This window comes from Aquarana catesbeiana, linkage group LG06 (assembly GCF_042186555.1).
Source record: "Aquarana catesbeiana isolate 2022-GZ linkage group LG06, ASM4218655v1, whole genome shotgun sequence".
Lineage (NCBI taxonomy): Eukaryota > Metazoa > Chordata > Amphibia > Anura > Ranidae > Aquarana > Aquarana catesbeiana.
The window spans coordinates 366721627-366735829 of NC_133329.1; the positions used below are offsets into that span (position 1 = coordinate 366721627).

Consider the following 14203-nt stretch of genomic DNA (forward strand, 5'->3'; position numbering starts at 1 on the left):
TTTCTTGTGCATCATCTTTAGAAGAAGCTTCCTTCTGGGACGACAGCCATGCAGACCAATTTGATGCAGTGTGTGGCGTATGGTCTGAGCACTGACAGGCTGACCCCCCACCCCTTCAAGCGCTGCAGCAATTCTGGCAGCACTCATACGTCTATTTCCACCGGCCACTGTGCTGCAGCTCAGTTTCAGGGTCTTGGCAATCTTCTTATAGCCTAGGCCATCTCTATGTAGAGCAATAATTTTTTTTCTTTGCCATGTTGTGCCATGTTGAACTTCCAGTGACCAGTATGAGAGTGAGAGCGATAACACCAAATTTAACACACCCTGCTGCCCATTCACACCTGAGACCTTGTAACACTAACGAGTCACATGACACCGGGGAGGGAAAATGGCTAATTGGGCCCAAATTGGACATTTTCGCTTAGGGGTGTACTCACTTTTGTTGCCGGCAGTTTAGACATTAATGGCTGTGTGTTGAGTTTTTTTGAGGGGACAGCAAATTTACACTGTTATACAAGCTGTACACTCACTACTTTACATTGTAGAAAAGTGTCATTTCTACAGTGTTGTCACATGAAAAGATATAATAAAATATTTACAAAAATGTGAGAGGTGTACTCACTTTTGTGAGATACTGTATATTTCAGGGTCTGAAAAGTCTATCTTAAGATTGTAACACCTAGCTCAGTATAACCTGCTAGTATTAACATGACAACAAACAAGCAGCATAAAGGCACACATGACTTAAGGTGGATGTAAAGGTATTTTTTTTTTTTTTGAATAACAGACATCTCTGTACTTGACTGCTCTATGCAATAGTATTGCACAGAGCGGCCCTAACCTCCTTTTTTTCGGGTCCCCCGACAGCGCTCCTGGCTCCTCCTCTATGTCCTGTGCCCCACGGGAAGCTGCTTCCCATGGGGGCACTTTTGTGTGCTCGACCCCGTGCCCCGCTGCTGCTTCCATTGACACAGGCAGCGGAACTGGGCCCCATCCCCACTCCATCGTCATTGGCTTTGATTGGTAGCAGTGGGAGCCAATGGCTCCCAGTGCTCCAGCTAAGCAAGTGAGACCTGGAAGTGAGGGGAGAGAAGAGCTGCAGACGTACATGGCGCTGAGTCTTTCGAAGGGCTCAGGTAAGTACAAGGAGGGGGGGGTGAGGGGTGATGCTAATGCTTTTACCCTTTTTATCTTTTTTACCTTAATGCAAGAAATGTTTAGACTTTAGAACCACTTTAAAGCCGGTGTTAAAGCTGAACACCAGGAAAAGTAATAATGCTTTCTTGCAGTGGGGCTGCACCCACACTCTCAGGGTTATTTGCTCAATTATGTCTAGGAGAATGGGAAAAGCTCTTCTGCTCACCTGATCCTCTGCTCTATCAGGCTCCTCTGCACCTCTAGATGAGTCCCAGTAGCCTCTTCTCCCCTGTACTATGGCAGCAAGATGTCCTCTGACAGCAACAAGACATGGTGCAGGGCCCATAGTCCAATAACTATAAGCTCTAACACAGACAGTCACAGGACTTGCACAGGGATTAGACTCAGGGCTCAGGTGAATAGTATGGTGAGGGGTCATGGGGGTTGCCCATCTAGTGAACCTGTCAATTTTCTCTGAATAGACAAAATTAGACATTCACATAAACTATTATTATTATTATTATTATTATTATACAGTATTTATATAGCGCCAACAGTTTACGTAGCGCTTTACAACTTGAGGGTTGACAGTACAAATACAATACAATTTGATACAGTAGGAATCAGAGGGCCCTGCTCCTTAGAGCTTACAATCTAAGAGGGAAGGTCAAGAGATACAAGAGGTAATAACTGTGGGTGATGTGCTGATTGAGAAGATAAATGTACAGTTGTTAGGTGGGGGCCAGATAGGCTTCTCTGAAGAGATGAGTTTTCAGGGATCGTCTGAAAGTGGATAAAGTAGGAGAAAATCGGACGGATTGGGGTAGAGCATTCCAGAGGATGGGGGAGGCTCTGGAGAAGTCCTGAAGGCCAGCATGGGATGAGGTGACAAGGGAGTTTGAGAGCAGGAGGTCTTGGGAGGAGCGAAGAGAACGATTAGGTTGGTATTTTGTGACTAGGTTAGAGATGTAGCTGGGGGCCAGGTTGTGGATGGCTTTGTAAGTTATAGTTAGTATCTTGAATTTAATTCGGTGACTGAGCGGCAGCCAATGAAGGGATTGGCAGAGGGGTGTGGCAGACGCTGAGCGGTTTGTGTGGTGGATGAGCCTGGCCGCAGCGTTCATGATGGACTGAAGTGGGGATAGCCTATTTAGAGGTAAACCAATGAGGAGGGAGTTGCAGTAGTCGAGGCGAGAGATAACCAGGGAGTGAATCGGGAGCTTTGTGGTGTCATTGGTTAGGAAGGGGCGTATCTTGGAGATGTTGCGAAGACAGAGGCGGCAAGCTTTGGATAGTGATAGAATGTGGGGTCGAAAGGTTAGTTCAGAGTCCAGGATTACACCTAGGACCTTGGCGTGGGGAGATGGGTTGATAGTTGAGCCGTTGATCTTGACAGGGAGATCAGGGGAAGTGGCACCCGAGGGAGAAAATATCATGAGCTCGGTTTTGGATAGGTTGAGTTTGAGAAAGTGATGTGACATCCAGGCTGATATGTCTGTTAGTAAGTTGGTAATGCGTGAGGAGACAGATGGAGAGAGCTGGGGGGTGGAGAGATAGATTTGGGTGTCATCAGCGTAGAGATGATATTTAAAGCCGTGGGAGGCAATCAACTGACCCAAGGAGGTGGTGTAGATTGAGAAAAGGAGAGGTCCGAGAACAGAACCTTGGGGGACCCCAACGGAAAAAGGAAGAGGAGAGGAGGAAGTAGAGTTGTAAGTGACACTGAAGGAGCGGTGGGATAGGTAGGATGAGAACCAGCGAAGAGTACAGTCACGGAGACCAAAGGAGTGGAGTTTTTTGAGGAGGAGGGGGTGGTCTACTGTGTCAAAGGCAGCAGAGAGATCCAGGAGAAGTAGTACAGAATAGTGTCCATTGGCTTTAGCCATTAGTAGGTCATTTGAGAGTTTAAGGAGAGCAGTTTCCGTGGAGTGTTGAGGGCGAAAACCGGACTGAAGGGGATCAAGAAGTTTATTCATGGTCAGATGGTCGCTTAGTCGGTTGTAGACCAGTCTTTCAAGAAGTTTGGAGGAGAAGGAGAGTAAGGAGATGGGACGTAAGTTGTTGAGACTGGTGGGATCCAGTGAGGGCTTTTTTAGTATGGGGGTGACTAGCGCATGTTTTAGAGAGTTTGGGAAGATGCCACAAGAGAGGGAGAGGTTGAAAATGTGAGTTAGAGAGCGTAGAATCGAGTCAGAGGGTGAGCGTAGCATTTGCGAGGGAACAGGATCCAGGGGGCAAGTGGTTAGATGAGTGCTAGATAAAAGTTTAGCAACCTCAGTAGTAGTAGCAGGGTTGAATGAGGAAAGTAATGATTGTATCTGTGGACATGGGGTGTTGCATGGGGGAGGTTTTTGCGCATTGGCGATCTCCTCGTGAATTGTATCAATCTTAGTTTTGAAGTGATTGGCAATCTCCTGGGCAGTGAGTGAGTTGGTGGGTGGAGGCAGTGGAGGACAGAGTAGAGTGTTGAAGGTAGAGAAGAGTTGACGTGGACTGGATGAGAAGGTGTTGATGAGTGTGATAAAGTAGGTCTGTTTGGCAGTGTGAAGGCAGGAGTAGTATTTTAGGAGGGCAGATTTATATTGTGTGAAGTCTTCCTGGGTCTTAGTCTTATGCCACAGGCGCTCAAGAGCGCGGCTACGTTTTCTGAGACTTCTGGTGTCATCCTGTCCTCGATGCAACATACACAAATTGCATCTTCCCAACGAAAAGTCATTTTTATAGCAGTTATGCCCCGTACACACGATAGGATTTTCCGACAACAAAATCCATGGGATTTTTTCTGAAAGGATGTTGGCTCAAACTTGTCTTGCATACACACGGTCGCACAAATCTTGTCGGAAATTCGGAACGTCAAGAACACGGTGACGTACAACACGTACAATGAGCCGAGAAAAATGAAGTTCAATAGCCAGTGCGGCTCTTCTGATTGATTCCGAGCATGCATGGACTTTTGTGCATCGGAATTGTGTACACACAATCGGAATTTACGACAGATTTTGTTGTCGGAAAATTTGAGAGCCAGATCTCAAATTTTGTGTGACGGAAATTCCGATGGAAAATGTCCGATGGAGCCTACACACGGTTGGAATTTCCGACAACAAGCTCCCATCGAACATTTTCCGTAGGAAAATCTGACCGTGTGTACGGGGCATTAGAATGTGTACATATGTACTGAGACTGCAAGCTGGCCAAAAAAAAAAGGCCTCAGTATGGATTTGTTAGAGATAAATTAGAATTAGGATGAATTTTTTATATAATCATGACAGGGAGGTGATTTCTCCTCCAAAAAATGTCTGAAGCTCGTGATGTGAGAAAAGCAGTTATCTGCAGAAGCCTGTCAACACACATAATGAGACAGTGAGCTGTGTACTAATATTAGAAAGACAGCCGCACTGACGTGAAAACAACTGCTTCCATGACTGTGCCGAGAACTTCTGTACAAGACAGATAATGCAGGAATGTTCCATCGTCCTCTTTTCACCACTCCCACGTTGGCCCTTGTGTTACCTCGTCCTTTCTGTTGTGATGACCTCAATTAGGCAGGACCGCAGAGTAAAAGATGAGTAGGCTTAATCTACTTACCAGGGAACAATATGAAATCCAGCCACAGCTGCAATATTTGAAGTTTACTTCCACCGCCTGGGTGTTTTGTGGAGTTGTGGGAGGTCCCGTAGATGAAAGGGGTTCAGATGCGTCAGGGATTTCTGATGCTAGGGATGGCTTTTTAAATGCCAATTTAGAGATGCACTATATTACCAAAAGTATTGGGTAACCTGCCTTTTCACGCACATGAATTATAACCAGTTGGCGCCCGCCCACGTCAAATGATGGCGGGTCAGTGCGGCTCTCGTTCTGGGACGCCGTCGTACGACGGCGTCCCCGAACGGCCGCTCCTGCGTGCCTGCGGTGATTGAGGCCGCGCCGTGTTGCTAGGACACGGCGCGACCCCAATCTCTGTAAAGAGCCATTAACTCTTTAACCATGCAATCGGCAGTGTCCAATCGCAGCCGGTCACATGTAAACACGGAGATGCCGGTAGTCGGCGCTCCTCGCCTCACACTGACAGTGTATGGCAAGGAGAGCTGATCAGCGGCATCTCCTCCCATGGGGCAGCGAAACATGTAATCAGGGCACTGATTACATTATAGCGCCAACATTGTCACCAATCAGTGTTACATACCCTATGGACTAAGACTGGGATGCCATTAAAGTTCAAGTGTGTGGAAAGGCAAGTGTCCCAATACTTTTGGTAATATAGTTTGTGTCTGTGTAGAGGTATGTTTTTTGATAGCATTAGGCAAATGTGTTTTGACACGTGGAAGTCCTATGTATTTTCAATGTATTTTTACATTTAGAAAATAGAGTGGATAGGGTGAATAGCCATTGAACAAAGCCTAATAATACCTGTTGCCAGTGCATCAAATTACATGTTATGTTGTGCCATTGACTTCCCTTGGCCTCCCAGTGCTCTAAAATGCAGAAAAAACAGAAATGTTGTATTTTTTACAATGCACTGCACTGCAGTGCTGGGATGGGAACAGACACTGTGGGGTTAATTTACTAAAGGGATATATACTGTGCATGTTGCAAAGTGCAGTTGCTCCAGAGCTTAGTAAATGAGGTAAGGCTTCACTTTGTAAAGAATACCCAATCACGTGTTAGGAAAATTTAAAAAACAGCATTTTTGCTTGCACATGATTGGATGATGGAAGTCAGAAGTGCTTCTGCTCATGTACAAAGATCTGGAGCAACTGCACTTTGCAAAGTGCACAGTCTATTTGCTTTTAGTAAATCAACCCCTCTCCTTATTGTTGCAAACCATGGCTTATGCATTTTGTCACATTGAAATGCATGTGTTAAAATGCAACAGTTTAAATGGACTCTAAGTGGCCTCATGTGGAAATTTTATTAAGCAAAATAAATTTCAATTCCATTTTGTTTCAAGCAATCAAAGACAAAAAAATGTGGTTTTTATCAACTGCAAGGATATTAAGTCCAAACTGGCCAATCAAATGCAGTAAAAAAAAAATCACTTTCAATTAAGTTTGCTGTAGCTTTCTTCCATTTTGACTTCATTTTAATGCAATCCCAATTTTCCTTATTTATTGAAGCACACAATTTACTGCCCAGTTTGACTTCACATTTGACCAAATTCTAGTGGTCAATCAAAGCCATTGGCAGTAGATTGCTTAGATCATGGCGATTACGTTTAATCATATTTGAAACTCCTGGTGGATCTCAGAAGGTAGAAATTGACATTTATTTAGGGTAGAGTAGTTTTATTTTTTTTTCATTTAGTGCTTTTTGTATATTTGGGAATTTTTTTCCATGTATATGATTATTATTTGTGTATTGCTCTCTAAAGCTAAAATAACAAGGCTAATAAGGGGCTGGTTTTTAGCATAAGAACAAGTCTTTGATAATTGAAAGGAGCTCTTGTGACCATGAGGATCCATTTAAAGCCCATTGTGCCCTTAAAGTGCACATGTTCCCAGACTATGGACATTTATACATATTCTGAACAAGCATTAAAACAAGCCATCCCTGACCTCCCTAGCTGCTTGTACTGTAAATTTATTTATTTTAAAAGTTCAACAAAGATCACAAAGACTCTGAAGCCAGGTTTCAGGCCATTTCTAAAGCCTTGTACACATGATCAGATTGTTGGCCTAAAATCTGACCATTAGCACAGAAACGTGCTGCCCTTTAGCAGACGCATGGCGGTGCCATTGATTCATTCTTAATGGCATCTCTACATATCTGCTAAAGTGCATGTTTTTTGTTTTAAAGCATTTTACGGCATTTTTTGAACACTTAGGTTGGTTTCACACAGGCTGTCTGATCAGGTCGACCTATCAGTTTTTCAGGCAGATCTGATCAGACCATCCATAGCTCTCTATGGAGCGACAGATGTCCGCTGACACCCACTGGCATCCGATCCTGTCTGCCAAAAATAGCAAATCGGATGACAGTTGGATGGAAACGGACAGGCGGTCCATTTCCATCTTACAGTCCCATAGAGAACAGCGGGACCGTGTCCATGTTTGCTCTGTATAGCAGAATGGTCACAAACCTGCAATCTGCCTGCTGAGTGGGGAGATCCCCTGCGTACGCGGGTGTGAAACCAGCCAGTAAAGTGACCATTTTCAGGTGATTAAAGCAATCTTCCTACATAAGTTGTACCTGATTATCTGCCCTGTTTCCTCTACATCCGTTCAAAGTTCAGAATTTATAAAACTTTTTTGAGCTGTCAGAAAACGGGGCAGAGAGCTGAAATTACATTCTGCAGAGCTCAGTGAGGAGAGCTCTGTCAGCTGATTGGTGGGAAGAGACACGTTCCTCTTCACACAGGGACAAAGCTGAGGTTGTCAATCAGCTGGAGCTCCCTCCCCTGTCACCTTTTTTCTCTTGGTGTAGGGAAAACTTGTCGGAAGCGATTCATGCAAAGGAACGGACAGAAATGACACTTAGCACTCTTAATTGAGACAAGTACACACTATAAAGGGGTATGCTTTATTCATAGTTCATGTCTGAGGTTTGGGGTTCATAATCTGAGCACAGATTTACTATAAAAACCTCCAAAAACCTTTTTTTTTTTTTTGCCTTCCCTATCAACTGCAATGCAACTAGTTTTTCAGGTGGTCATCAAATAGTTGGACCTGTAATTTTTTTTTTTTACAATTTTTTTTGTAACAATGAACAGTGTTAAAGGGTGCTCGGTGCATCCTCTGCACGTATTCTTGAGCACCACTTGAATAGGGGCTTGAAATATTTTCAGCCAATGGACTGAGTACACTTAAAATGATCAATTTTTTTATTCTAGATGTAAAACTCCTGTTTGAGAGCAAACACTACATAATACTCGCCATTGCCTTTATTAACCAGACAGTACTCTTCTGTGCCAGGTATTATCTTCCTATCTAGTGTAAGTGCCTTTTTTGGCCACTGATGCAGCTTTTTTTTCCACTTACATGGAACTTGGCCAAACTTCGCTATGAAGTCAGGGGAGGTCAGGCCCCAGTGACAGCTAAGCTAAATTAAAGAAACTTACAGACCACCCCACCTTGGAGGCATTTGATGGCAAGGCTTGATACACTTTTGTATTTATCACAATGTTGACCTAGGCTAAGAGACTGGAGGCAGGAACGACAGGATCAATATGTATTTCTTAAAGGACTCCCAATAAAACTCTCCATAAATGAGGATCTTCACAACCCTATCCATGCACAGCACAGCTCTCCTACATACCAATAAAATCTCCTATACGCACTTTCATGCACTCCCATCTAACCCAACTTATCTACAGCGAATCACATTCTCTAATTCTCTTCCAGTTCCCAATGTGTGGCCAGTTACAATCAACACTTCTAATTAGGAAGTCTTACTTGTCAGCATGGTTGGTGTATGACTCCACTATTTCATTTTTACCAGCTCAATCACATCTTCATATCCTAATAGATTGTAAGCTCTTCTAAATATGGCCTGTTTTCCATGTGTTTCCTTGTATATGCTGTAAATAAAGGAAACCTGTAATAAATTTCTATAGCTGACCTCTTTTTGAAAATTGAAGTTCCCTTGCTGTCTCTTTCACAAAGAGAGGTCATACATTGTAGCCTATTTTATTACAGGTTTCTTTTAAGGCTCAAATGGATCTTCCGTTTAAATATACTACGTACAGTCCAAGTGCATCAAAACAAAAGGCATTCAAAGTTGTACAGTTTGTTTTCCACATCCTAGTAAAAAATCCTATCTCTTGTAAGCATGCTGTAGAGCAGGACTCTTGCTCTCTGTGTTGAAGCCGTCTCTTGGAGCAAATGATTTGCTGACTGCAGAGTTCCTATGTCTTAATTAGCAGGGAGAGTGCCTGACCTCTACAGAGCAGTGGCGTCACTAGGGGGGCTGTGGGGGCCACGACCCCCCAATATTATAGTGTGCCCCACCCTGTGGCCCCCCAACAGCTTACTGGTATAACTCATATAATGGCCGGTGCCGCGGCCACCCGCTCACGATTTTGTTTTCTTCTTAGTGGTGGACTGACACTGTCTGGCTGACTCGTCACTTGCCCGTCTCTGAGCCTTGAGCAAGTCGGGGCTAGCTAACGTCACGTGACAGCCGGAGATGTGGCTTCTGGGAGTTGTAGTCTGCGGCTGTGCGCTCAAGCTCCCATGGGTGGAGTCTGCAGAGCAGCGCAGCCAGCCTGAGCCTAGTGAGAGTAAAACTACAACTCCCGGTTGTTGCAGTCAGATCTTTCTTGGAGTTGGACACACACACGGCTGGCTGCAGTACACTGTGCATGCAACAGAAGTTGACCCTAGGAGACAGGAGCATCATCCACCCCCCCAGGACTGGAGGAGGCCATGCAAGGAGGGGGACCTGTCCTGCTAAGCTGGCAGCTGCTGAGGTGAGAGACCCTGAAGCCCCCAGCTGACCCCCACATGATCATCCCATCTATCTACCCCCCATACACCTCATTTACCCTGCCCCAGTGCCTACTCAGTAACCTCTAAATAGCCCTCAACACTGTGGGTCCACTCCTGCTGGGAGCTGCCCAAGTGCCCATGGCCTGTGGGTCCTGCTCGGAGCTGGCCGCATACCTGTGGGTCCTGTTGGGAGCAGACAATAGCCTATGGGTCCTGCTTGCCTTTGGGTCCTGCTGGGAGCTGGCCGCTGGCCTATGGGTTATGGGTTATGCTGGGAGCGGACAATAGCCTATGGGTCCTGCTTGCCTGTGGGTCCTGCTGGGAGCTGGCCGCTGGCCTGTGGGTCCTAACTCCTGCTGGGAGCAGACAATAGCCTATGGGTCCTGCTGGGAGCTGACCATTGCCTACAGGCCAGCAGGCAGCAGGTCCCATAGGCCATGGCCAGCTCCCAGCAGATCCCATAGGCTAGTGGCCTGCAGGACCCAAAGGCTATTGTCTGCTTTCAGCATGACCCACAGGGCGGAGATATGTAGTCCTGCCTTCTGGATGGGCTCCTATGATAGACTGCACACTGGTGACGTCTATCTTAGGAGCCGATCCAGGAGGCAGGACTTCATATGACAGCGACCGTGCCGGGTAAGCAGGAGATCCCCACTCCGTGTAATCCGGCGGCGCTCTCCTCTCTCTAATCACCATGCAATGAACAGGCTGCATTGATGGGCATCGGTGAGGCTGAATTGATGGGCATCGGTGAGGCTGCGTTGATGGGCACCGATGAGGCTGTATTGATGGGTACCGGTGAGGCTGCATTGATGGGCACAGATCAGGCTGCATTAATGGGCACCGGTGAGGCTGCATTGATGGGCACCCGTTAGGCTGCATTGATGGGAACCGATGAGGCTGCGTTGATGGGAACCGATGAGGCTTCATTGATGGGAAGCGATGAGGCTGCATTGATGGGCACTGATGAGGCTGCATTGATGGGCACCGGTGAGGCTGCATTGATGAGTACCGGTGAGGCTGCATTGATGGGCACCGGTGAGGCTGCATTGATGACCTCTGGAGTGCATTGCATTCTTTGGGAAAAAATAAATATATATATATATTGTGTTTTATAGTTGGCCCCCTTACTTTTGTCCCTGTCCCCCCCATGTGCCCCCCCTAAATATGAAAGCTTGAGTCGCCACTTCTACAGAGAGACCGCTGCTACCACACAGAGAGCAAGAGTCCTTCTCTACACCATTCTGGCAGGGGACATGTTTTCCTGCTCAGTCTGTAGCTTCTTTCTAGAGAATGTAATTAGCTAATTTAAACTAAAGGTTTATTTGGGCTTTAAGTCCCTTAGCCAAGGCACACTCAACATAAATAGCTAACAATAAAGTCATCATAGCATTTGAGGAAAAGGCCATTTGAGCTCTCTTCTAAACCTAAAAACCTAACTGTCCTGTTTTTCTTTTCCAGCCAAACAGAAGCAAAAAGTGGTAAGTTTCTGTTACTAAATGTCAGAGTAGTAATGTCTGAATGTTAACTGAATGGGCTAACTAATGGGCCAATTTTATATTTTTAGACTGAGCATATACCGCCTTATGATGTTGTGCCATCTATGAGACCGGTAGTATTAGTTGGTCCATCGCTAAAAGGATATGAGGTATGTACACTGCAATGTTGCCAATATTAGCCTCTAATTACAATAATTTTCACTGGGATTATTCAAAATGTTATTTTGGGTACGTTGGTATGTCGGGAGAAGGTGTAAATACCTTTATATCATAACGAGGTGCTTGTGAACTGCATAGTCATACATGAAGTGGAAGCTTTTCATGAAAAAAGTGCAGAGGGGAAGAAAATGAAAAAGACTTCTTGGTTCTCCATGCCGCTCAGTTGTGAGCTGGACTAGAGATGTAATGAGACCTCAGGGATGCTTATTTTATTATAATTCTGTATGTAGAGAGCTCTATGTCTGAAGATGGGTTTGTTCAGTAGTGGTGCTGGACCGAGGAATGTCTTAGGTCCTAATCATGTAGAAGTGTTGGCATAGGGTTTCCCTCTACCCAGTGAGGGACATTGGGTTAAAGTTTTAGATGAAGAAAAAAGGAGTGCCAAAAGGACAGATGGTTTGGCATAAATTATTATCATTTATTATGTGTGTAAATCCAGCACATTTTGGGGGATAACATAATCCACCTTCTACATTGCAGTTACCAAAAAAGATGCACAATATACATTATAACAAATATGTGTAAATAGCACAGTAAAGCCCTCTTAGAACACAAGGTATTCAAATGTGTCATTCCATCACGTATAACAGAAAATAGAAAATTATTCCCAGTTTCAGAACAGTGGGCAGAGCCATGCAAATCATTTCTTTATGCCCAATTAGCCAGGTACACATTCAGAACCTCTGGTGTATAATACAAATATAGTCTAATATTATGGAGCCATGTACTCCAAACTTACCTACAGCTGTTTCCGGCTTTTTTTGGCCATCAACAGTGCAGTAGATGGAAATCATAGCTGTTGTGAAGTAGGGCTTGGGACCCAACAAGATGGTATATCCATACAGGTTATGGTCAGAAGGAACTAAAGGAATTAAAATGACCCCCAATGTAATCAGTACGTAGCACAGTAAAGTCTTCTTAAAACCGTATGATTTTTTACCAAATATTCCAAAAATAGAAGGACTATTCCTCATTTTCAGGCAATGGCTGGAACCATGCAATTGTCTCTTTATATAAAAATATTAACCACTTCAGCCCCGGAAGGATTTACCCCCTTAATGACCAGGCCATTATTTGTGATACGGCACTGCATCGCTTTAACTGACAATTGCGCTGTCGTGCGACGAATGAATGTCCTTTTTTTCCCACAAATAGAGCATTCTTTTGGTGGTATTTGATCACCTCTGCGGTTTTTATTTTTTACACGATAAACAAAAAGAGCGACAATTTTGGAAAAAAAAAACTTTTACTTTCTGCTATAAAACCTTTAAAAAAAAATAAAAAATAAAAAAAACACATTTATTCATCAATTTAGGCCAATTTGTATTCTGCTACATATTTTTGGTAAAAAAAATCCCAAGGCATATATTTATTGGTTTGTGCAAAAGTTACCACGTCTACAAAATAGGGGATACATTTATGGCATTTTTATTATTATTATTTTTTTTAATAGTAATGGCGGCGCTCAGTGATTTTTAGCCGGACTGCGACATTGCAGTGGACAGATCGGACACCTAACAGACATTTCTGACACTTTTTTGGGAACCAGTGATATTACTACAGTAATCAGTACTAGAAATATGTACTGTTATTGTACTAATGACACTGGAAGGGAAGGGGGTTAACATCAGGGGCAATCAAGGGGTTAACTGTGTTCCCTCACTGTGTGTTCTAACTGTATGGGGAAGGGCTCACTGGGGCAACACACAGATTCGTCTTCCTGCATAGCAGAAAGACAGGATCTGTGTGATCTCCCCTGTCAGAGCGGAGATTTCCCTTGTTTGCAGAGGCAGATTTCTGTTCTGTCACTGCAGGGAACGATCGTTGGTGGACCTGCTGATTGGCTCCCCCGCTGGCCAATAGGAGTGCGCACAGATCGCCGTGTACGAGCCCGAAGTACACCTACAGCGATTTGTGCAGCCGAGCCAACCTGCCGCAGTGTAATTGCGGCGGCTGGTCGGCAAGTGGTTAATAGTGCGCTATTTCAAAAGACAATGTGTAAATATATTTAAAAATAACAAAATAACAAAATACCCATTATTAAACTACTATATCAGATATCCACTGCTATGTGAAATGTTAACGTTAAAGATAATTTCTTTATGCCCTATCAAATATATATAGAAAAATTAATTTATATTGTTTTGTATATAAAGCTTGTAAACAAAACTAAAACCTAAAAATTAAAGGAACAAGAACGGTGTTAAAGAAAAAAATTGTGTTGGTTAAATATAATTACATTATTATTTTTTAGAATTCTTTGTTATCGAACAGACCTTTTATGAGTCAGAACCAAAGTCCACAAAGTGGGTAAATGCAAAAATTGTTCTGCAACAATGAGGACCCAGTCGGGTTATTGGGCAGACATGGTAGCAGTCCTTTTTAATATACAGTATTATATTAATCCAGCTGTGATAACAATCAAAATATGGAACAGCCAGCAAGCAAAAAGTGTAACATTCTAATAATTGCAGTAAAAATTGTATTTTACAAAAATATAAAATAAATTCCCTTTCAAAGCTAAATAAATCACAGTTTATCTACAACCCCTGGCAAAAATTATGGAATCACCAGTCCCTGAGGATGTTCCTTCAGTTGTTTATTGTTGTAGAAAAAAAGAAGATCATAGACATGGCCAAAAACTAAAGGCATTTCAAATGGCAACTTTCTGGCTTTAAGAAACACTAAAAGAAATCAAGAAAAATAACTGTGGTGGCCAGTAACAGTTAGATTTATAGAACAAGCACAGGGAATAAATTATGGAATCACTCAATTCTGAGGAAAAAATTATGGAATCACCCTGTAAATTTTCATTACAAACACAAACACCTGCATCAGATTAAATCTGCAGATAAAAAGGAGTGATCACACCTTGGAGAGCTGTTGCAACAAGTGGACTGACATGAAGCATGGCTCCAACACCAG

At 43.8% G+C, this 14203-nt stretch overlaps 1 protein-coding gene across 3 annotated transcripts in view; it reads left to right on the forward strand.

The window, feature by feature from the left end:
• Window positions 1-14203, forward strand: part of CACNB4 (calcium voltage-gated channel auxiliary subunit beta 4) — a 284190-nt gene that overhangs the window by 208812 nt on the left and 61175 nt on the right. For all 3 annotated transcript variants that reach the window (XM_073634155.1, XM_073634157.1, XM_073634158.1), the window contains 2 exons: window positions 11022-11041; window positions 11128-11208. In XM_073634155.1, the coding sequence (XP_073490256.1) occupies window positions 11022-11041; window positions 11128-11208 (101 nt within the window). The remainder of the gene's footprint in view (window positions 1-11021; window positions 11042-11127; window positions 11209-14203) is intronic.